At 35.3% G+C, this 26,472-nt stretch overlaps 1 protein-coding gene across 1 annotated transcript in view; it reads right to left on the bottom strand.

The window, feature by feature from the left end:
* The window catches only part of Trdn (triadin), a 319,941-nt gene that overhangs the window by 229,129 nt on the left and 64,340 nt on the right, over positions 1-26,472 (bottom strand). Inside the window, exons 8-9 of the mRNA XM_059272972.1 lie at positions 23,080-23,265; positions 15,701-15,760 (exon numbers count right to left, since the gene is read on the bottom strand). Coding sequence (XP_059128955.1) covers positions 15,701-15,760; positions 23,080-23,265 — 246 coding nt within the window. The remainder of the gene's footprint in view (positions 1-15,700; positions 15,761-23,079; positions 23,266-26,472) is intronic.

Here is a 26,472-nt window from a genome sequence, read left to right on the forward strand (position 1 = left end):
AGATTGCTGTGAGTTTGAGGCCAACCTGGGCTATGTAGTGAGTACCAAGTCTGCCAGAGCTGTGCAGAAAGAACCTGCCTCAAAGAACCAAATAAATAAATAAATAAATAAATAAATAAATAAATAAATAAACAGAAAATAGCAATTTTTCACTGTATTTTGTCTTGTTGGGATCCAAGACAGACCAGGTAAATAAGGATAAATACTGAACCAGTGTAAGTAATCGCTAACAACCACAATGCATCATTATGCACAAGTAGAGAGCTTATACTACAGTTTCACTAGCTGTTTTGACACTGACAAATATGTCAAATGGTTTTGGACATATTCACCTAGTGCTGATGAGGGTATAAACAGACAAACTGTTGCCTCAAAATACACATCATTCCAATATTGGTGTAATAGCACTACATTGCCTTCAAATAGTACAGAAAACTAGATTGTAAAATGTACTGGTCTCAAATGGAAATTATAGAACTACACAAAAAAAATCAAGAAGCTGGCTGAACAACCTACCATTGCTATTACAACACTGCATTGTCTTCAACTTATACAAACCAATAAAAATCCTGCACAGGGGATAACGCTGCTGAACTTGCTTGTCCAACATGCTTCTCTGAAAAGAGCTAGTGCAGAAGCTTAGTCACTATTTCTACACTTAAGGTAAGATTTCAGGAAAGGGGAGAAGCAATGTGCATCTGTGTGAGTGGTTAAAGGAGCCCTGGAGTCGCTTATTCTCTCCACTGTAACTAAGGCCAATCAAATAGACCTAAATGTGGCACTGATGGAAGCTGTTCCTGTAAAGTACTAGAACTCTTCCTTAGTCCTCACTCTTGCATATCAGCTGAAAGAGGAAACTATTAAAAAATATGTTATACTGATAAATAACATCTAGCTAGCTTGATAATTCTTTGATTAAGCCCTAATTTCCCTCGCTTCTCACACAGTAATTCAAATTACTCTGCATTATTTGTTTCTCTTCACACTATTTTGGAACAGGCTTTGAATATTCTCAGTAGGTTACCTGGGAAGTTTATTTTTATCTGCCAGCAGTGTCATGGCATGAATAGTAGCAAGGCTGACAGATGTCTGCATCTGTATCTATGTCTATTAGCTTTATCTATATCCATATCCATGCATATATCTATCTATATAATCTGTATCTGTTTCATTTATCTGTGTCTATCCACACATTCTATCAGAAACTTCTCTTAAGGTAGTGGTTCTCTCACACTTCCTGATGCTGTAACCCTTTAATATAGTTCCTCATGTTGTGCTGACCCCCCACCATAAAATTATTTTTGCTGCTACTTCATAACTGTAATGTTGTTGCTTATGAATTGTAATGTAAAAAAAATCTCTATTTTCTGATGGTCTTAGCGACCCTTGTGAAAGGATTGTTCAACTACCAAAAGGATTGCAACCCCAAGTTTGAGAATCATTGCCTTAAGACAAGGAGATTCCTGTTGAAGCAGATGACTCTTAAAAGTCTAGGAGATCCAGCTTTGAGAAGGATCTCTCCAGGTTACAGATAGAATGTACTGGGGAGAAAGAAGCCTCAGGAAATCCGAGTCTGCCAGAGATCTGATGAAGTTGACAGGACAAGGGCAGAAACACCAGTGCAACTCAGGACTCTTGTCTATTGCTCTGTGTGCATCCCAGTCACTTACAGTGACTCCAATCTTCAAAGACTCCAGTCCAGAGACGAGAATCTAATTCAAAGGAGAAAGTTACTCCCTTGCTGGTATGAAGAATCCAGGGATTACACAACCTCATAATTAAGCATAGACACTCTCCCATCTTTCCTCTCATTTTAGTCTGCCTTGGTCTGCTGACTGCAGTTTACTGATGGATGCATTGAATCAGTCTTCTTTATTTCAGAGCTCTTGTCTCTAGAAGGACCAACTCCTAAAGAAATCTTCACAGAGGACTATTTATAGAGCTTAGAAACCTGTCATATTTTTAAATAGCAAGATTATTTTTTTCAGATGAATAAAGAGGACTGCTTTGGGATACACATATTTTTTTTTCATTGAGATAAATAGTGTAAAGCAAGAATTCAATTCAGAAAACATATCACATTCCTGACTAGGTATGCAGTAGGGAGGATTTAAAGGCAAATGGTTTTCAAGGGTATATTAAAGGCAGTTTAAAAAGAAAGGACTTGCTAAGGGGAAAATGATAATAACAGGATAATTAAATCAGAAAGATGAAAGAAGTAGAGAGTAGAGAAACCATTGCTCTGATGAAGCTGGAAACTTCCTGAGCCACTGGAACTGAAGTGTTTTCACAGTGACAGATTTTCAGGCTCAAGGGTAGGTGCCTGATCTGAGCTACATCTCACAGAACTGTTATTCAATTTTACAGGTGAGAAAAGATGCTCAGAGAACAAGTAATAATATAATATAATCCTATATTCATAAGGATCATTTTTAAATAGTTCATTCTTTTATGGCAATTTTTCTACTAATTTCTTTCCACTGTACCTTGCCCATGGTGGTGGGCGTTGGGGGTGGGGTCGGGGGTGGGGGCAAGTCCTCTTCTGAAATCTTTCTGCCATTCACTCTGTAGATTTTGAGTTATTAATAACTTGTATCTTTTAGCTAACTGAGGAATGCCAGGTTCTCATCTTTGTTTCATAGTAGATTAAGAAGCTCTCTGTTTTAGATTCCAGAAAGAGTTTAGGATTCCTTCTGTTAAATGAATGGGAAATACAAATAGAATTATGGAGACCTGAGACTTAATGTAATTTAGTGACCTAAACTATAGTAAATGAAGCCAGGATCATGTCTGAAAGCTTTCATTTTTGGATAATTTATGTGTCTCTAAAAATCTCTGAACATTTTGCACTCTTTAGACTGTGATTTGTTGCTTCACTGTTTTTGTGTGTAGTATTAGTTAAGGTAGCCTAACTGGAATTTATCTTTCAGTTTTGAGATGAAATATATTTTATACACATAGAAATACAAACCTGATTATTATTATTTCATTGTGGATCTCACCTTATTTAAAAAAGAAATAAACACACTCATCAGCTGACCTAGGAGTTACGTAGGAGAAGGAAGTTCTCTGCCCTTGCACTGCTGTGACTTTAAATAATTGTGACTTCAAAAGAGATAGAAGAAAAGATTTCTAATGTTTTCAACATGAAGAAATGAGGAATGTTTGAGGAGGAAGAATGATTACACTTACTTGGACATTATATAATGCATAAATGTTCATAAACATACAGTACTTCATATGTTTGCACAATTGTACCCATCAGCTACAAATTTTAAATAACAAGTCATGAAATCTATTTTTGATACCTAGTGAAAAAAATCATTGTATTATAAAATTGTCATTTAACTGATGGTTTTGATTCAATATGTGAAGACATGCTTTTATAAATTCTTCTTGTCCCATCAGCTATAATGACTTAATATTGTAAACATTACTTGGTACGTGCAGCATAATTTTACACTATCACAGAACCACAGTTCAAGTATGTATAACTGCACAGTGCATTTTCTTCTCATAATCTTTTATAAAAACAATTACTTAACATCAATAAAACATAAACTAAATTACAACTGTTGGTGTTGATCACATTATATATCTATTTCAATAATAACAGGAACTGATTTTTTTTCTGAGTGTATCTGTGTGTCTGATGTCTGGAAATATACTTTACATAATGTGCATCTAAGCTTCATGGAGTAGGTTTCCATATATTAATATTTTGTTTATTGCTGTTATCATTAGAATCTAGCTTTCCCCTACAACTCAGGGACACTTAATCAAACTGCCTTATAAGTAATTCCCAAGCATAATGTGTGATCCCTGGGCAACATTAAAATTGTATATTATGACTCATATCAGATACATAATGTAGAAAAGCTAGAAGATATGTGATGTTTAAAATTAATCTGCTACGCTTTTGTTTTTTGCATGATTCTGAAAACAGTGTGTTCTTCTCTTTCCCAGAATTCCACTTATAATAATCTATAGGTATGTATTCAATAATAAAGAAGAGCCAACATTTACAATGCTACAGATATGAAGTGCATTTTTCTTATCTCTCATTAACTTCACACTGATCCCTGTATCAATCTACTATTACAGAGGAGGAAATACAGACTTAACAAATCAAGAGACTGAACAAGTTGTGTTTCAGGTGACTATCGGGACCTAGATTTGAGAACATGAGTCCTACTTTGATATCAACTTTTGGGTATTATATGACTCTTCAAAAATGTAAATAATAGAAAATCAAATACAAAGAAAATTCATCCAGAGGAAGGAAGAAACGTGCTGCTTAATTAAATTATGAGCAGATATAAGTTAGCACATTTTGGCTGTGCCATTTTTAGAGCATAGCCTTGCCTGTGTGAACTTACACTGTAGTGACAGTGTGTAGCACTTGGCTTTTACATTATTATCTTTCAAGTCACATGTATATAAGGTGTAAGGCCCACTAACACTACAGCAATGATTCCCTAAACTTTGTCCTTCCTCACTGCAAACAGATACACTGGCTTTATCGATATTTTGCAATTTCCCCCTTATCCAATTCCATAACAAAATGTACTGCCAGTTCTTGCTCTACACGATGTCACTTTCCCATTCCATTTCTATTTAAATCTTTGAAAGATGTCACATCCAGCATCAGTTATACATGAATAGACAATTGTCCTACATTTTGTCATTGAAATCTATCCATTTACTTCTTGATGTTTTCCAATCTTGAATTATCAGTTTTTCAGTCTGATAATATCAAAATCACAGTCAGGGTCATGGCCTTGTTCACTTTCTCTTTCGTTCATGTACAACCAAAGTCACCAGAACATATTCATCAGCCTTTAATCAAATGTCTCTTTGGTCCTTCAATTTCCTCAGATCCACATTATCTTCCTGACAGCAGGAGAAAGTGGTGCCTCTCATCTAGATGTATGAGATTTAGAATCTGTGCTATACAAATCAACTCCAAGATTGAACTGTTCTATTCTTTATTAGTTTATTTCCTCTTTCTACTCCACTTGTTAAAGATAGGCATGATACTTTAGTATTTTTTTTTATATTACAGTTTTGAAAATTTTATCTGTGGATGTTAGAAATCAAAATGCAAGAGCCAGTTCTGTTCTTGTACCATGTGAATCCCGGGAATCAACAGATGGTTAGGCACTTGCTCAATTGAGCTTTCTTTCCAACGCTTCCTTTGGTATTTCTAAACTCTTAATTGTGTTCAGTCTGGGAGTAATTAACAAACAAAAAATACTCAACATTTTCTATTATAAATTATTCTATTTATTATCATAGACATTCTATTTCTTATATTACCCTCAAACTCCAAACCATAGTTAACTGCCTATTGATGTGAAAATTAAATGTGAAAATAAATTATATACAGTATGTGTAAAAACACACAATGCTCTTTGAAATTTGAGAAGTGTTAAACAGGTTATTATGGATTGGAATCTTCATGTGTTCCCTATGCTGCTGGATACAACTACTGGATAGTAGGTGAGTTTATTCTTCTCTTCCAAATCTGTACACAACAGTGGGCTGGGACGACTCACACTTGAGTATCAGCTTACTCTAGGGATGAATTGGATTTCCAGGCCAATAATCTCTCAGTAGACATTAATATCCTCTCTTTTATAACTAAATTCCCCAAATTCTTCTCTGTGAGTTTCCTGAAAGAATCTTCATTTTTCACACCCACTATTTCAGACAGAACCTTTTCCTCTCCCTTGAATTTCCTGACTGTTCTTTGAAATTTCATTCTTTTCAAAGTATCCAGCACACTGATTCTGTTGCAGTTTCCATTTTAGGCTTCATGGTTCATGCATACAGAGCACTTGCAGCTCCTTATCTCTGTCAGGAAAACAGACCTGGTGTTAATCCCAGGTATCTAGCAAATGTTCCAATCTGAGTTTGCTTCCCGCTCCTGTCTGTGTGTGTGTGTGTGTGTGTGTGTGTGTGTGTGTGTGTGTGTGTGAGAGAGAGAGAGAGAGAGAGACAGAGACAGAGACAGAGAGACAGAGAGACAGAGACAGAGAGAGACAAAGACAGAGAGAGATAGAGAGACAGAGAGAGAGAGAGAGAGAGAGAGAGAGAGAGAGAGAGAGAGAGAGAGAGAGAGAGAGAGATTTAAACAAATCATTTGAATCCTATACCTCCAGTCCTCTGGCAGGAATGATCATACACATTACACAAGGTATTTCAGGGGCCCAGTAGAGAGGTAGTGTTCAAAACAAGCCATTGGAGAGAAGACATTTTAAGATTTTGTAAGGCTTTGCCTTAATAACTTTGTAATTTTGTATATCTTTCACCTGCATTTGACAAAGACACACAAAATGATGATTCAGGGTACATTTGAAGTTCTACATCATGCTTAAGTTTTTCTCTAATTATGTTAACCCTACTATCTCTATCCAACAAATTTCTACTTCAAAAAAAAAGAGAACAAAGAAAGGAGAGGGAGAATACGGACATGGATTATTTAAAAATTTTAATAAGTGTACCTGGTTCTGGTAACTTATCTCATGTTGACCTTGAACTCATGTTCCTCTTGTATCAATCCCACGATTTCTAGGTTTGTAAACACGAGCAACCATGGCACAAGTTTATTTTAACAACATTAGAAAGAAAATTTTATAAAGAAATTGAATTTCCAAAATATAAGAAATCAAAGGTTTAAAACCTGATTTGTGGGACCTGCCAGTTTGTTTTATGAATTAATTTTTAGTGTGCTACCAAGTAAATTGGGTCCATTTTTATACTACCATTTACTTATTCTAATTAGATACAAACACTAACTTTTTTTTACTTTTTTTATTATAGGTCTTTTGAGGACAAATGAGAAGGTTTACTTATGCTTCAAAAACAGAGCAAAATCCAGTGTATTTTGGAATAACCATCTTGTAATTACCACTGGGAAATTTCAAAAGTCCAAAACATACTGTAAAATCTCCATTATTGTAATTTTCTCACATGCTGACCATCTTTTATTTTATCATCTTAATCATTATCTCATTCCTATTCATAATTTTTCCAATAATATGCATGACCATAATAATATGCAAACAGCAAAGTGCTGGGTGTGCTTAGAAATGCTGGCATTAGATAGCATCATAAATCAATCATTTCCCCCAAATACAAAAATATAACTTTTCAGAAGCTCATGGCACTTTCTCCAAAGCTGACCACATACATGGATACAAAGCATGTCTCAAGATGTATAAGAAAATTGAAATAACACTATGAACCCTATCTGACTACTGTAGATTAATGCTGGAATCAGAAACAAAAGAAAGCATGCAAACTCCTCAAAACTGAACAACTAACTACTGAATGAAAAATGGACAAAGACAGGTATTAAGAAAAAAAATTAAAAAAATTTTACTTTAAAAAACTACATTTATTTTCTTATATTTATTTTTTGGAAAATGCATTTTCCATTTACTATTTTCTGATTATGGTGTCCTCTTTCCCACCTACTTCAAGACCCTTCCCCATCCTCATTAAAATAAAACATACCCAGACCTATGAAATACAATGAAGGTAGTTCTAATAGGCAAGTTTGTAGCACTAAGTGCCTACATTTAAAAAAAAAAATATTGGAGATATCTCCTATTAACAAATTAAGAAATTTGAAAGCTCTAGAACAAAAAGAAAAAATCACACCCAAAAGGAGTTGATGGCAATAAATAGTCAAAGTTGGGGCTGAAATCACTGTAACAGAACAAACAACACAAAGATACAATGAAATGAAGATTTGCTTCTTTGATAAAAATTAATAAAATTGATAAACACTTAGCAAAAACAACTAAACAATGGAGAGAGAAGACTCAAAATAATAAAAATTAGAGAAGAAAATTTAAACATCAGGACAGACAGTGAAGAAATCCAGAGAATCTCAAGAACATACTTTAGAAATCTGTCTTTCACTAAACTGGAAAATCCAAAAAAATGGATAAAATTTCTTTCTTTCTTTTTTTTTTTTTTTTGGTTTTTGAGACAGGGTTTCTCTGTGTAGCTTTGTGCCTTTCCTGGAACTCACACTGTAGACCAGGCTGGCCTTGAACTCACAGAGATCTGCCTGGCTCTGCCTCCCAAGTGCTGGGATTAAAGGCGTGCACCACCACCGCCCGGCAAAATTTCTTGACATATATAATCTACCAGAGTTAAGTCAAGATCACATAAGTAACTTAAACAGGCCTATAACCCCTAGTGGCATAAAAACAGTAATTAAAAGCTCCCCAACCAGAAAAAGCCCAAGAATTCAGCACAGAATTCTACCAGTTCTTCAAAGAATTAACACCAATCCTCCTCAAATTATGCATTAAACACAAAAGCAGAAGTAACATCACCCAGTTCTTTTTATGAGCCAAATTTACTCTGATATTGAAACTAAACGAAGACCCAACCAATAAAGAAAATTAAGGACCAATTTCCTTTATGAACACAGGAGCAAAATTTCTCAATAAATTAATTGCAACCAAATATAAGAACATATCAAAAAAGATTATTCACCTTGATAAAGAAGGCTTCATCCTAACGATGCATATATAAATCAACATATATAAATCGATAAATATAACCCAACACATAAACAAACTGAAAGACAAAAAGCACATAATCACATTAGATGCAGAATATGGTTTTGGAAAGCTCCAGCACCAATTCATGATAAAAATCCTGGAGAGTGTGAGCATACAAGGAATATACCTCAACATAATAGAAGAGATTTATAGTAAGCCCACAACAAACATCAACATAAACAACAACAACAAAAAAAAAACAACTCAAAGCATTTCCACTAAAATCATGAATAAGACAAGAAGTTATCCGTCCTTGGGCAAGTGGGGCTTACAGTTTAACTGATATCTAAAATGTATAAAAATATAAACAAAAAACTTGACATAAACAAATAACTCAATTATAAAATGGGGTACAGAATTAAACAGAGAGTTCACAAATGGATAAAATACAAACAGCTGAGAAACAAAGGAATGTGTAACATTCTTTGTCCTCAGGGAAATTCAAACCAAAACTGCTTTGAGATTTTTATTTTACACCTGTCAGAATGGTCAAGACCAATAAAACATATGACAGTGCTGAGGATGTGGGGTAAGGGAAACATTCATCCACTGCTGGTAGGAGTGCAAAATTGTACAGCAACTATGAAAATCAGTGTGGCTATTTTCTTAGGAAGCTGGAAATAGAACTACCTAAGTGTCCAGCTATACCACTCTTGTGCACATACCAAAGAATGCTTCATCCCACTGCAGTGACACCTTCAAAACCACATTCATTGCTGCTCTGTTTATAATAGACAGGCATTGGAAAAAACCTAGATGTCCATCAACAGATGAATGGATCAGGAAATTGTGGTATATTTACATAGTGGAATATTACTCAGTTGTTTAAAAAATCCTGAAATTCATAGGTAACTCGATGTATCTAGAAAAAAATTATCCTGAGTGAGGTAACCCAGATCCCAAAAGACAAATATGATATCTAGTCATTTATATGTGGATGCTAGCTTTTATTCCTTAGATAGACATGCTACTGTCTGAATAACCACAGAGGTTAAGGATAAATTAAATAACTAGGGAGAAAGATGGAACCTCTAAGGAAACAGAAGTAGAACATACAGTTAGAGATAAACAGGGTTGGAGAGACTGGAATGGGAGGAATAATTGGAAAGGGTGGGGGAAACAGGGTAAAGAGGTTGTATGGGGAGGAATATCAAGCACTGAGGGCCGTTTGAAGGGTTGAGCAGAAACCTACTACAATGGAAACTTCTTAAGACATATACATATCTGAAAGAATTACAAAGGGAATTATCAGACAACAGGGGAGGCAAAGCCCCAACTAGACATCTCCCACCACCAAGTGCAGCCAGCAATGTCAGAAATGGGTTTCATCCAATTGAGTTGTTGGCTGAATGAGCTCCATGGAAACCTTTAAACAACCCAGGCTATGACCAAGTCTATTGGTTGCTCTTCACAGAAATGATGGTAAGGTCCCATTGCCGAAGACAAGCATCTATCTCGTTGAACAGGGAGAAGTCAACCTGGTGGAGAGCCTTCACTCCTACAGGCTATGTTCATGGTACCCTGCAGATAGCACTCGGTGGAAGTAATTAACCAATATCTGATTAGATTTAAGGCCCACTCTCTGAGATGGAATCCATTCTTTGCATGGCCAAGAATCTGAGACTAGATTGGGCAAGGGCCTAGGGGAAAACCAATACTATAGTTCTGCTAAACATAAAAATAAAAACAAATGTAGCAATAAAATGACACTTTGCTATATCTTATAGGCTAGATCTTGGCCTCACCAAAGTCTGCAGCAGATGGAAACAAATACAGAGACTCACAACTGGAAAATGTGTAGTGAGTGAGAGACCTTGAAACACTCAGTCTAAATGGATTATCTTCATCAAATGTCTCCCCTTAGGGCTCAGGAAACTATATACATGAGGGTGAAGAAAAAGTTTGGAAGGCAGAAGAGATGGTTGCTACCAAGAAAATAGTGTCTTCTAGACACAACAGGATTGGTGCCCATAAGAACGCACAGATACTGTGGCACCATGCACATGGATTGCGTGGGTTAGGGCCAGATGGAGTCCCAGTACTGAGAGGGGGCTTGGACACAAATTTTCATCCTCAATCAAGAAGGTATTTCTAATTTACAATTGCTTACAAAGAAAAACAATTTCTTAAAGGGATTCTCACTGGGTGTACAAACCACACTTGAGGGCAGGTCCCTTGCCCAGCAATAAATGGCCAACCAAAATAAACTCGTAGATATTTTTGGATAATTTTGTCTTATATTGTTTGTCTGGTTTTTTTTTTAACCTTGTTAGATAATTTTATGGGTTTTGGGGGTATGTGCATGTATGTTTGTGTGCATGTGTGTGTTTATGTATGCATGTGTCTCTTATGCTTCTTCTTAGTTTCTTTTTTGTTGGTTGGCTTTTTGTTTCTGTCTTCTGTTTTGCTTGTTTGATTTTTTAAGAGAGAGAAAGGTGTGGAGTTGGAAGGATGGGAGGTGGGGAGGAGCTAGGTGGAGATGAGGAAGGGGAAACCAGGATCAGAATATATTGTATAAAAGTAACTTTATTTTCAATGGAAAATTAGATTAAAAATCCTTAAAGTCCAAGCAAAGGACCATAATAAAATGAGAGGATTAACTTGTTCCTCAAGGCCCTTTCTAGCTCAGAGGTTAAAGCCTATTGAGATGGAATACAGGCTATAGAAGAATAATTTATTGCAGTCAAATAGAATTTGGTAAGGTAAATATTTTCCCTCAATTTTAGGGAAACAAATGACATAAAAAGTGAAATGAATTACCTTGACACAAGTTATTAAGTAAAAGTCATATTGTTGTAGAATAATCTTTTTGTACACTGTGAATATTGTTTCTGTTTTACCTCGTTCTGCCTAAGGCACTTTCTGATTGGGTTAGTAAAGAGTTGAATGGTCAAGAGCAAGGCAGGAGAGGATAGGCAGGATTTCCAGGGAGGGAGGAACTAGAGGGATGAATCTGAGAGGCAGGGGATTCACTAGCAAGATGTGGAAGAAGTCAGACATACAGTAACAAGTCATGTGTCAGAACGTAAGTGAATATAAACTGGTTAATTTAAGTTGCAAGAGCTAGTTGGGAACAAATCTAAGCAAAGGTAGAGCTTTCATAATTAATAAGAAGTCTCAGTGTCATCATTTAGGAGCTAGTGGTCTAAAGAAAGTCCTGATGCATCATATAGTTGCCAGAATTGTAATTGTAGGATAACTTCTGCGAGATAAACTTCAAGTATTATTAAAATTTAACCATAATAGCTATAGAGGTGAAGAACTGATGGGAAAGTGTGCTACGGTTACCAATGTAAAACACATCAGCCCTGGTCTCTGTACTAAATGTAGGCATTGGTTAATTCATCTACAGTGAATATCAAGATGTCTGTGTGCCCTGAGATTTTCTACTTACAGACATTTTCTCTTCTTCAGCCTGAAAGACTCTGCTAAGAAATCCAGATAAGTTCATTAGACCTAGGCTGAAGTTCACAGAGAAAGAGTATGACAAGAAGAATCTTGATGCTTTTGTTCAGGTTGCTGAAATAATGAAGCTAGGGGTATAAATGTTACTTAAGGAAAAATGTCCTTGGCCACAAGGCACTGAATACAAAATTGGAATCACACACAAGGTCAGTACAAACAAACTGAAAGTTTTACTTGAACCATTTGTACACTTGATTTCTAAATACAACAAAATACAAAATAAACCAGAATAAATTGAATCTTGGGATTGCAAATAATGTCTGTGTTGTCTGGTTTTAGTAGTTGTCTCATAAGACAGTGACAAATTGACAAATGGATCATTTTAATCCTAGGTGAAAGTGGATCATCAATTTCAAGACTGCAGAGGACCAGAGGACCAGATCTCTCTCTCTCTCTCTGTCTCTCTGTCTCTCTGTCTCTCTCTCTCTCTCTCTCTCTCTCTCTCTCTCTCTCTCTCTCTCTCTCTCTCTCTCTCCACAAGAACACAAGAAACACTGAAAAGGAACATGCTGAAACACTGCTAACATATAATATTAACTGATTTCATGGTTGTTGGATTACTAAAGGCTGAAACAGCATAATAGTTTACTTTTCCCAAAGGATTATCTACAGTGTTCACAATATTTTCTAAATAAAAAGAAAGTAAATTATTCCCTTTCTAGATTTATATAGCATTGCCTTTTTATGACTCAAATTTCACATAAAGTGAATCAGTATATGGGAATGCTAATTACATACACAAAGCTGGTCCAGTCTATACATTTTACTCATTCATTTTCTTCTGGTCTCTGACTAAGGTCGGGATTATCAATATCATATAGAACTACATGTTCACTGTTCATTACAGAGAAATGAGGCACCTTTTACTTTGTGTTCAGTTATATTCATGGCATGCCAGTTTAAACTTTTAAAGATACCTCAGAAGTCTTTTTTTCTTTTTTGATGGGATATAAAGGCAAAACTTGGTATCTACTGTTAACGTTGTCAGAATAAAGTTCCTTTCTCCTTTGAACTACAAAGGGGCTACTTTTGCGAGTAAGACAGCAGTCTACAAGGAATTACTGAATTCCAGAGGGAAAATTCAAATGATAGTTTTAAAAACTCATTACCAATAATTAATTCCAAACTTCAGCTAAACAATAACAGGTGTTCCAGGATCCTAAACAGAAGCAGATGGAAGCAACAGAGTGTTTTGTAACTACTAGACACATACGGAGTGATAAGCTTGGCAGGAATCATTTCACTCTCTAATTGTCACCCAGAGTCACTATCATATCATTGGTCTTTTCTCAAATTCATGTGCCCACATAAATCATTGTAAATCTCTTTGTTCTTTCCTTATGTTTAAAATTGCTCATTCTATTCTGCATTCTATCATATTTTTTTGGCACTGCCCCATTGACAAGGACAGGACAGTGTAATACCTTCTTGTATCACTTATGAAAAACCAGTTTGTGAACCATTACTTCCCCCATCCTCCTTCTTCTGTTTGGGTGCCTGGTCAATGAACAATAACCTAAAATATTGTTTCACATATTAGACTTTCAAAACAATAAATGTAGAGGGATGAAATAAGTCAGAGCAAAAGCTACTGTATAGAAGTGAGAGATTTACACTTACAGATCTCCGAAACGGTTTCTCAGAGTTAAAATAGCACACACTGCTGTAGACTGAAATCTGTGATTTTTGGAGTGGCATGACATGTGCATTATGAAGGACCCTTTCTGTGTATTCATTAGCAAAATCCACTTTCACCCCCATAGAGATGCTTTTATTGGTCCTTCTGACCTTCAGCAGTTGTCAGATTTCATAGAGAGTTGATTAGTATTTTTGACAGCTTAAACGTTAGCATCCCCTACTGCTTTTGGCAGTGTGTGGTTCACTTTGTCATGTGACTTTCTTAGGAAACATTCTGTGACCTATTAGCAGATGATATAAATAGATGAAGTAGCAAAAGAATGGTTTATTTTTATCAAATACTGAAATTTAGAAAATAACAGGAAAAAAAACAAGGAAACAATACATATTAGTCATTTATCAATCCATGCATATCAACAATACAGCTCATTTTAAGCACAGTTGGTTCTACAAAAGCAAAGCACATATAGAGTATGATTTTTCTTCCTTTCTATTTTAATTTGTTTTTGTTTGTTCGACAGTGTATTCTCTGAAGTTTGGGCCATTAGGAACTCTCCATCTTCCTGCCTCAGTCCCCTGAGTCCTGGATAACAGGGCTGTGTCATCATCCAGCTAGAGTAAGGCATTCTCCAAGCACCATGGCTGAATGATGTTGGCAAAAGATGTTTTTAGGGAAATTTTGTTTATTGTATGCGTATATCAGGACTTGAGGTGGTCCCTTTCTGTGAGGTAATCACGCAGAGGTTATAATAAAATAATTTTAAAATATTACATTTGAGGCACCTAACATTTTTTTTGTGCACTCACCATTGGATGCTTTGCAAATGATATGGTGTCATTACTGTAAATTTAAATTTAAATGTAAGAACATTGAAGAACAGGTGTTCAGTAACTGGTTTAAAGTCCCGTGCTAGAAAAGAATTAAGTGTATTTTTGTCCAAAACTCTCTTTTCCCAAATGATCTCACTACCTTCCTCCATGTGTCCACCAAATTTTGTTAAATGAGTATATGCAAATACTGGCAGAGATTAGTTTCATCAATAAGGTATTATAACTTCCAGGCTCATTTTTTTTTACCACACTTTCTAAATCATATAAACATGGAGAAAGAAAAAAGAAGGAGAATGAGGAGAGAGAGAGAAAGTATAGGGGAGGAGAAGTTGCTGGGACTGGCTTAATGTTCTAGAGTGATTAGATTCTTGTGAGCTTTTAAACATATAGGAACTAAATATATTACATATTTGCTCTGGAATGATATCCTTGATTGTCAATGTATGCACATGTTATAATTAGCATTTTAGAAAGACTTCCACAAAACAGTGAAGGTAACCAGGTACAGTTTGCTTGAAACTGTCAGCTTTCATTCTGAATATTTATTTTGTCAGGTTTTAAATATTTATAAGGCATAGTACAAGGAATAAAGTTATCCATCTTAATTAAGATTTCCTTAGCATAGTTCGGATAAAAATGAAAGATATGAAAGAGTAAAGGTTTAATCACTGTAAATAAAAGTCTTTCTTCATGGTAGTGATGCTTACAAAGTTCAGCACTCGGGAATCACCAAATCACTAAAGGTTTTCGAAAGATAAGACTCAGTATTTGAGAAGTGATGAATTTTTATCATGAATATTTGTCCACTATCAGAAAAAGCATTTTTTTTCTAATATTTTTCCTTGTTGTAAGTCTTTTCTTCTAAATTTAGCAGGAATCAAATAAAGAGACTCATTGCTTCACTCCAAGATATTATTAAAGATATTAGCATTTTTATATATGAAGATATTAATATTTGAGCTTTCAGCTGACTTCATTTGCAACAGGCCAAGCAGCCAATGAAAGTAAAACTAAAGGCCCCACTACCAGTTATTATTTCTGCATTTGATTGTCTTTATTCTAGGTCTGCGCATGCATTGTGCAAGTTTTTAAATGAAAATGTAGTTTAGTACAGAAAAAAGCTGACAATTTTAGAAACAAAGGCTATTAGAGCAGACAACAATAAGAATTGTTTGGAATACCTGGTTTCAAATCCCCATGGACAAACATGTCAATCATATATCGACAGAATGCATACTGATCTGACAGAACAGAGAGAAAAAAGAAGCAATGAAAACATGTCATCAACATCTGTCTATTTTATATGGAGACAAGGTGTAACAAAATAGGGAAAGTCTATTTTGGCTACTGTTTATTTCTGTGATGGAATAAATTGTGATATTATGAACATATGGGGAGGCAAATAAATACTAAGCATAACAATGTTCCACTTATTACCCACAAAACCCCTTAAATATGGAAACAGACTTGTTCATGGTTACATTAGGGTGGGAAATATTTGAAAATTCAAAACCCTTTCCTAACTTTAAAGCAATTATTCTCACTTGTCCTATTGAGATTGTTGACAAGGAAACATGAGTTATCCAAAAGAAAACTCTCTCCAACCAGGAATGTTTACCAACTGCCAGCTAGACCCAAGACCCTCTGCTAGCTCTCCAAGTGAAGCTGGGGATTGTTTCTTGACCTTGAACCCATTGTAACCTGTTAGGGTTCCTGTTCATGGACTTTCTCTTTATTAGAAGGATGATCTGAAAAGTCACTCACAACATCAAATGGTAGAAATGTTAAGCTAATTAACTGAGTGATCATTACAAGATCATTTCACATTCTTGGCTAGTCTGTAGTCTATAAAAATACAACCAACAAAGTAGACAGGTGTTTGATTCAGACACAGTCCTAAGTGGCTTCAGGAGTTGGACTTTTTTTTTCAACTCTTAATTACATACATCCCATGGAAATTCATATTCTTGTAAACTTTGGATTCTCCTGTAGTCAATCTAATCTCCACTATGAAAGATCTTTAAAAGATTTCATAACCTTTACCATAGCATCTTTAAAACTTACATATTATGACTCTTATATCTAATGATTTACACTTTAATGCCCTTGTATTAGGCATTTTATTAACCCGCCAAAAGCAAATGACACTTTGGCACCAAGAAAGTTTATTGAACTTTATAGTATGACACATTTTTAATTGTTCAAAATTATTTTTATCAAACAGAAAATAACAATATATTTCTATATGAATATATGTCCAAAATATTTATAAACCTCATTTTTTTCAGAGTGTTAACATTAGTTGAAAACAATTGTGTTATGAATCTTGGCTTTCTGGAGTCCACTACCTATGATGGGACACCTTACACAGCCTTAATGCAGGGGGAGGGGCTTGGACATGCGGAATGTCCAAGCTGATTCCTCATGGGAGGCCTTACCTTGCCTTGGAGGAGGTGGGAATGGGGAATGGGTAGGGGGTAAGGCTGGGGTGGGGCAGCGGGAGGAGGGAAGAGAGGGGGGTTTGTGGTTGGTATGTAAAATGAATAAAAAAATTCTTAATAAAAGAAATTACAAAAATAAATAAATAAAATGGTAAGTGTAGTAATGCAGTAGATCTAAAAATTAGAATCCTTTTCTTTAATACTGAAACAAGGGCGTCAAAGCTTATGTCATTTCTAAAGCTGACATGCACTCAGGTTGCTGAAATGAAGCGAGGAATAGAAAAGGCTAGTTTTCAGAGCAGCCAGAGATCTGCTTGTTCAGTGAAGCACCTTCAAGGATGAATTTTGTTGCATCCCAGGCTCTGGGAATCCTGTGGTATTAGGTAAAAGTAACATTAAAATAGGGTTTTATCTTTTTCTCTCTTTTTCTTTTTCCTGGACACATTGTTTTTTTCTTTCTTACAGAATAGATAATTTGCTATTAAACGAGGCCAAGTGTCTTTTTTCTTTACATGGAATACATGAATTTGGAGTAGTGTGAAATATCCATTTCCCCCTTGTTTGGGACCCTGTCTGTCTTTCCCTGTTTTCCTTCCTATGGTTCAGGAATATTTCTTAAAAAAGTTTTAAAAATATGCAAAAATATAAATGTATAGAATCTGTTACCCACAAAATTGTAACACCGTGGATCTGCTATAAGTATACATTGTTAACAGTCCCCCACATTGTCTAATTATACTGAGTGACTCTGAGTTAGATCCCTGAGAGCAGACAGATTGGGACAGGGGCCTGAGATACATAATAAAGATGACCTTCTTCACCTCTTCTAGTACAGCTTAAAACCAGGCTGGACATCCTTTCCCTCTCTCCAATAGGGCTCCCTGCTAGCGAGCCAGGCTTCTGGATTCAATGCCTGACCAGGATGTGTTTGCCTCAAAGCTGTGACTCCATCACTCTATTTTTCACACTGATTCATCCTAAATTAGGAGATGAAGACTTCAAAATAATGGTGCTTGAGGAGAGAAGGGACTTGGGCTTCCTTCTGCTCTACTGAAGGTCTTTCTCTCAGGGTACTTGCTTCCTCACCCCTGACAAAAACATTTCTTCACCTGGTTAATTCTGTCTGAGATATTTTTCCTGCTGATACCTGCTGCACTCCTGATTCTTCTTAAATTTTAATTCTTTAACTGACATAGAAAATACACTTGATCAAGATCTCTGGACAGTAACAATGCCAGGCATAGAATCACTATCTACAGCCCTTCATTTGTTTTTCTCTATTTTTCCTTCATTTATATTTAAAAATATTACTATGTGTAATTTAACTTCCTGGAATAGCATTTTTCCCTATTATTTGTTATATAGGTCCGAGGTATATAACGTATAGACTATTTATGATTAAAAAAAAAGGTGTGTGTATATCTCCTGAACACGCTAAAGTTAACCTGTAAGCCCCACTTGCCCAAGGACGGATAACTTCTTGGAATGCTGGGGGCTGTTGTTCATGGAAGATAACAAGTCATGAGTTTTCACTTCGGTAAACAAGTTGGTAGCTGCAACCACACAGGCTGTGCTTGGTCACACATGGTAGAAGGCAGGGAACAAGGACATTCGTCCGGATGTATGCTGCCCCCATGGGACAGAGGTTGGAAGTACTTTATTTAGCCTTGTGGATTTGGGCACTGACTGACCTAATTCAGCGCCATTCTCTGCCGATCTCAGGTATGGAACTGGCCAGTATTTAATAAAGCTTGCTTTAGTTGGACTACTGTGGATTTTGGCTTTCTCCTCGCAATTTTCGGGTTTCACACTCCCCCAATATTAAATATTGTTTTCTGTTCCCAAGTGTAATAGGGTGTTTACACCCAGGCCACGCTGAATGTTTCTCTGAGTTAATTAAAAGTACCCTCTAGTTTTTCTTATTAATTGACTGTTTACAGTGCAGTAAAACTTTTCAATCTATATCAGCTGCTTATATTTATCATGCCCACGACTTCTGGTTCCAAAAGTAATTCATTTAATTAGTGCAGGAATACGATTTTAATATGAAGTGGAAAATCATTTGTGGATTCAAAAGGTTTTGTTTGTTGTTGTTGGTGGTGGGTTTTTTGTTTTTGTTTTTGTTTTTGTTTACCTAGAATATTACTTAGGTAATAACAGTTTAAAAGTAACATACGCATGTAAACAATATGTGACTTGGCATTCTGACGACTCCAACATGTCAAGGGGAACTTAACAAGAACATTTATGTATGTTTTGAATTATTTTTTTGTTGTTGTTATAATGCTGAATTCCACCTGTCCTTAGGGTTGACCTTAACACTCTGTGAAAATTCTGGAAGCTGGTGTTGGATTTCACCTTCCTGAGGAGAGAGCATAGCCAAGGCTTCTGGATTTTAGAATATTCATTTTATGGAAATACTTCTCCAAATCCAGTACAGCAGGAAACTACTCTTGAAGAAAATCTGAACTGTCCCACCCCTCTGGTATTTATAGATTTAGGGCAGTGACTTCTATAAGGTAATTTTCTATTTGGTCACCACTTTGAAGATATTTTGAAGAAAAAAAAAAAACACTCTTCTAGAATTAATTTTACGTTGTCCATTCCTGTCTTGTGGCTCCTCAGGGAGCACTGGCTATACCACTCAGGTGCTGATGCCCAGCCGGTGCTCCTTGTGGAGTATTAGCCAAGGGAAAATGCATTCTGGCCACAGGATATCAACAAAAAAGGTTTCCAACAAACAATCTCTAATGAAGATGGGGTGCATGTGGCCTGGTGTGCTATGGCAGGTTCTCATTAGATATACTTTCTCTGGCTGCCACAAGTACTTGAATTGTTGCTAGAAAAAAATAATGAAAATAAAGAAAGAATGAGCATAGTATATAACAGTTGTGAGACCTTTATTTCCCCACAGACTTGGCAGAAAAGCAGTAGAACCAGGAAGGAATGTCAAATCATGTCAGCCTCACCATGTCATGCCACCTCACCTTGAATGATTTTGAAATGGTCTATAAAAAGCAGATTATATGATAAGCAAGTATGAGTAACTTTATAGTAAGCATTTTCAATGCTTTAAGTATGTATACATTGTTTGTATACTGCAAAAGTAAATATTGAAAATAACCAAATGAGGTGTTTATTGATACTTTTATTCTATAAGCAAATTTTACTAACAAATTTTACTGTCCCAGACAAGATTCTTTCCAAAAGAACCAAGGGCATTGGGTGTTTAAAGTGATGTATTTTTTTTAAATATCTCTATGCTTCCTGCTCTTAGAGAAGAGGTGAATTTATCTTCCAGAACCAGTTCCTGGGAATCTGATACCTTCTTCTGGCCTTGGTAGGCACCTGCATTCTTTAGCACAAATTCACAAATAGACACACATAGCATTAATGTGAAAATAAATTTAAAAATACATACATATATACATACATATATATATGTACATGTATATATACTTATATATGTATGTATGGACATATATTGCCACCTTTATTAGACATAGTTAAGCTAACCAAATAAACCTTATTTTGCCCAGAAAAGAATAACTCAACTTTGTTATGCTATCAATTTAGGAATGTAAAAATTGAAGCCACCTCTTTTTAAAAAATAATGAAAATAATAGAAAATGCCACATCTTCATTTTGTTTAAACTGTTACTACCATGTGACCAGTGTTTTAAAAACAAATGCTCTTAAGTAGCAGCTTAGTTAAAAAGAAAGAAGGAAAGGAGGAAAGACAGAAATAAGGAAGAGAAAAAAAATTGCCTTGTTTTAGACCAGCTACTGCTGTGGATATAGCTCTATATAAATAAAATGCTGATTGGCCAGTAGCCAGGCAGGAAGTATAGGCAGGACAAGCAAAAGAGAGAATTCTGGGAAGTAGAAGGCTGAGGCAGAGAGATGCTGCCAGCCACCGCCATGACAAGGGATATGTAAGGGACCGTTAAGCCACAAGCCACGTGGCAACTTATAGACTAATAAAAATGGGTTAATTTAAGATATAAAAACTAGATAACAAGAAGCTTACCATGGCCATACAGTTTGTAAGAAATATGTCTTTTTGTGTTTACTTGGTTGGGTCTGAGCTGCTGCAGGACTTGCGGGTGTGAGAAATTTATCCTGACTGTGGGCCAGGCAGGACCAGAAAATCTCTAGCTATAAGCCACTATAAGTTAAATTTTTATTATCTGCTTAATTATACAATTATTTAATTGGTGGTGGCAGTTCTCAGTATGTGGCCATGCCTTAACGTATTGTTTGTTAGATATTAGAATCCTTTTCATGCCTCTGCTTTTAACTGGAAATGATATTTGGGTTTTGTTTTAATGGATAACTAGCTCTTTACATAAACATAAAAAGAGTAAATTGAAATGGAATTGAAATATATTTAAGTCTTTAATAAATTTGACTAGTGATGTGACAAAATACAGTATTTGTGACCTGAAAAATAAACACCCTTTGAAAATATCTTCGTGCAACCAGTTTATCATTGAAACATGGTTCCCAAACCCTGAGAGACACTAAAGGTAAACATCTCAAACTATGCTCTGTGCCTACTTATTAAATAAGTATTCTGATGTTCAGTGTAGATGGCATATGTTTTATATAATGAAATTATAAATTAAAATACACATGTATGTTTTAATTGGTTTCATGTTACTCTTTTCTTCTCTAAAAGGGCAATTTGTAATGCATATTATCCAACTGTGCATATAGTGAATCAAAAGATTAATTTTCCTGATTTTTATAACAGTAAGATACCCATTTAAAATATTTTCTTTATTGTATTTTTTAAAGCACACAGATTCATACATGACATTATTTACAAAGATAACACTTTATATTTTCAATTATTCAAGATCTGATAATCATCTTGAAAACAATAGCTACCTAAAGCTTATGAACCACTAAAAGAAAAAAAAGCGGAAGAAAAAAAGTAATGAATTACTCCTTTCTTCTTTTCTTGTTTTATTTGTAAATGTATCTTTTGTTATATAAATCTAAGTTTACATGCATTAGCTCTGTATCAAAGTTTATATACACTGTGAAGTTAGAAAAAAAGATGGAAATACAGAGTGTGGTAATTCATATTATGTACCTTATATTGAGGAAAAATTTTTTCCAGTTCTACAGACCAGTCTTCCTCATAATAAAGTTTAAAAGTAACACTAAAGTTGTATAGACACAAATCCATTCACTTTAGTTTTTGAATAAAATTATTCAATTGCTACCGGAATAAAGGAAATTTTTATTTTGTAACATTTGTAAGAAAAGGCATCATTCTCAGAAACAGTTCCCACTCAGCAGACTCTATGTTCTGACTAGAGAAGTCAGGATTTGTAGCAACCTGGACGGAAGAATGAATTTTGGGATGAAGAACTCAAAAGGAGTCTAATGGTGGGACAAAGAGGTCCTCAATGACCAGTTTATATTCATACAGCACCTTTCTGTAAAGAATTTCATCTCCATTTACATGTTATATTTCTGGGAAGTGAGTAAACACGTCATACTTGAAGAAGAACATACCTGTCCTATGCAGAGCTTCCTAAAGATTTTGTAAGGGGACTAAAAAAGCACCCTGACATTTCTTTTTCTTACAACAGGTTTCCTGCAACAATTAAATGAACTGGTAATTTAACGCACATATTCTGAATGCTATCGTTGCAGCAATGTCAAGGATGTAAAGTTTTTGTGATTTTTTTTTTCTTCTATATGATTTGTACATTGGCTTCTTGAGCAACTCCTTGAGAGTGGCTGTTAATCTTTAAAACCACCTTTCTCCAGAGTCTGACACATAAAATTGTTCAATTGTTATTCCAACTCCTGATTGAAATCCAAGATTTCAGCACTCAGCCCCACATTTAAATAACTCCAGGTGCTCATTCAACACCCCTTAAAATACTTGAAAATGTACCTAGCTATTTGAACACATCTTAGTATATTTATTAGTATGTTAATACCCAATTTACTGTATTTCCTCCCAGGCATATCAGCTTGGATCTGTCTTTTTACCCCATTTGAGGTTTAATTTTATTCTTTTTCAGCTTTTGACTGCATCTGCTTCCTGCCTAAGATTCTCTTAGAACCTCTGGCTGCCGCCTCCTCGGAATGTTTACCTTTCTGTTCATGCTCAGGCACAGCTGTGGTCTCTTTGTCATCCCTCTCTCTGGCTTTTGGTGGGGTTTTTGAAGGAGTTTCTTTCACTTTTGCAGCTGCTGGCTTCCCTTTCTCCTTTTTCCCGACTTTCATTTCCTTCTTGGTCTTTTCTTCAGTCTTTTCCTTAGTCTTAACTTTCTTCTCTTCTGCAAAGAGTTAAAGTTATTTTTTTTTCTCATTTGCTCACATAGTACTTCAACGATCATTATTCCTCAAGTACCATTTTAAAAGACAAACAAGAAAATCAATAGAAAACTGGTGTCCCTGGTGTAAATAATGTTGACAGTTGCCAGAGTATTATAAAATCTATGAATACACTGAATTAGACATACAAGTCATCAGCAAGATGCATCTCTTTCTGAATTTGCACCTGAGAAGACTGATTTGGATTTTGTTTCCACTATTGTTGTTGTTTGTTTGTTTGTTTGCAATTGATGTTTTTAATCAAAAGCTTAACCTGTCCACAATGAGTCATTTGTCATATGCAGAGGCTGTGCCCGTGGGCATTTTCAGTAAGAAAAAGGTTCACAGTAAAGAACCCAGTTGAAGAATTTCCTCTTAAAAGAATGTGATCACTTTGCTCCATAACTGAAAAATAATAAGCATTACTCAAAAAAGTAATTCTGATACAATAATTTTTCAGAAGATAAATGCAAGGGATACAAATGAAAAATTACCTGCGTGGTGCTGATTAGCAAAACTAGGATAATGAAACCTTCTAGAGAATAACTGAGAGGTAGACATCCCCGAAGACTGGGATTGCAAAGCCTACAATATAGAAACAGATATGCATTCCTACTAACCTAAGCCAGAGATGACATTTCTAATGCTTTGTAAACCTTAAAAATGTCCTAGGAAAGGGTAAAATATATATCAATGTACTTATCTGTTCAATACACATTAACTTGGTAATATATGTATTTTTTTGAGAGGGAACTGGCTTACAGATTAATCATTCTGTGACTCACTCAATCGTTTTTTAAATCATTGAAAATATACTTCATTTATGAATATTAGTTGTAATAGGTATTGTGTATTTGACTTATTTTGCGTATGGGACCGTATAGAACTCCTGGAATACAATGAGGGGAATCTAGCTGGTCATTTTCAATGCATTGTAGAGGTATTCTTGATACACATGTTAAAGAATTTGATGAAAACAATGCACTCCATACATTTTGCTTTGATGCAAATGAAGCCTATGTATTTACCTTGCAAAGAATAATAATATATTTTTTAAAAAAGTCTATTTACAAAACCAAAATCATCTGTGATATAATATTCAATCAATGAGACCAGCATTTGCATACACTATTTTGTAGACACTCCTGAGAGGTGATGCTGCCTTAGATATCAGAATGAAAGGTTGGAAAGCAGGGAGTTATAATAGTTTCTTTACCCTTGTATGTCTCTGAGATGAATTGCATTGAGACTCTACATGGATGGACATTATGATAACCAAATTATTGAACATTATTGCCATAAAATTCTCATATAATCCTCTCTTCATAAACATGTGACTTTTTGACTATATGGTGGAAATTTTCATCTCTTTCAGATGTTACAAACAATATCCTCTGCCGCTTTCTTTCATACAACAAATTCATATACACCTTGACTTGCACAACTGCATTTCCCTTCCAGAGAACCTCGATGGGGCATGTCTCAATGGTACCTGACAGAGTTAAAAGATCATCATCACATTGTCATCAACTCTAGAGATTCTAGCCTAGCATTTAAGACACTGTGATACCTGGATTCATTCTGCTTGAAGTTTCTTCCTGGACAGCTATGCTCATTTTTTTAATGTCATATAATTTTTATCCATCAGACTTTGTCAAAGTACCATCTCAATATTTTTCTATATATTTGAATCCCATAATACTCCATTCATATACAAAAAGCTGCTGTCACTGGAATTAATCATCCTGTCCTTTTAGCTTCAATTTGCTGGCACTTTTATTAAGGAAGATGTGAACTTTATTCCCTATTGTATATTTGGAATTGTACAGGATTGTTCACTAATCTGTTTCCCCTGCCAGGCTGGGAACAACTTAAGTTCGGGAACTCAATTTTTAGCTTTCTATTACCTTTGTATCTAATAAAATGCTTATTTTCAGAGAAAAGGAGAATTAATGTATTGTAAACTAGAAAGTGTGACTCAAGGAATAAATGCTTTACTACATGTGTGTCATGGACATGATACAGTGATATGTATGCTTCACATATACACAAAAAGTTTAGAATAAACATATTTGTACTTTGAAATTTTACCGCCTTCTTGTTTATTTATTTATTTATTTATGTTTTTGTGTGAAAATGTGATTTTAGCTATCTTAAATGCCATCTGCCTGTGCCTTGCAGAGGACAATTGATTTTACCTCTATCCTTGTACTGGGGAGTTAAAGACTGGTGAAATTCAGATCTATTTTAACACCATTGGATTTTTTTAACTGGCAAAGTAAATTCTTGAAGACAAGAGCACACATTCAACAGAAGCATGACAAAAACTTTTCATATAAAAATGAAAACTTCCCTCTGTTGTCAACACCTTAAAACAAGTAAATTTGTCTCCCATTGGAGAAAAGTGGAGGGTGGGGGGGTGAGACCAGGCCTGACTTTGGGTCACTCCTCTTGACTTCTTATCCCGCCTTCTCTTTTTTTCTCTGCGTTGATTTTGTGAACTACAAAAAACAGGCACCGTGCATAGAAGGCTTACTGTACACACCAGTCACAGTGTGACAACCAATTGTGCACATTCTTTCAGGAAGAATTTCTAGGACGGTCTGGAAAATTACTGTCCTCGATAGATTGTAGTTTGAATAGAACAATAACAACAACAAAACAAAACAAAACAAAAACCAGTGTTCTAAGAAAGTGCCAGAAGAAGTCATTAGCTTCAACACCTATCACACGATTCTAAAAAAGTTCATTTTTATTTCTAACTCAAATGTCATCTGTCCTTTTTAGCCTTCTATTTTCCTAGAAAATACCATATTTCCCACATATCATATAAAAATCATGTATGCAATTTCTGGCCCTAATATACATAGAGTAAATAACATGAAAATACACATGTGAGGATATTATACGTGTGTAAAATGGATATAAATTGTTTATATCTGTTTATCAAGATTAACGTATGTAAATGGGATGCATCTATAATCACAGGCTGAAGATGGCTTTCAACAACCCCTACATTCTTCTCTCATTAAGTGTTGACTAGTCTTGTATATATGCTAAATAATAGTCTATGGCAAAAGTAATTGGATTAAAATTCCTTATTAGTCAGCCTAAAATCATGACTTCTGTCTTGATTTTTCTCTGTTGCTAGGTTTAGGAAAGTCAACTAT

The sequence above is a fragment of the Peromyscus eremicus genome, chromosome 8b (assembly GCF_949786415.1).
Source record: "Peromyscus eremicus chromosome 8b, PerEre_H2_v1, whole genome shotgun sequence".
NCBI classification, from domain to species: Eukaryota; Metazoa; Chordata; class Mammalia; order Rodentia; family Cricetidae; genus Peromyscus; species Peromyscus eremicus.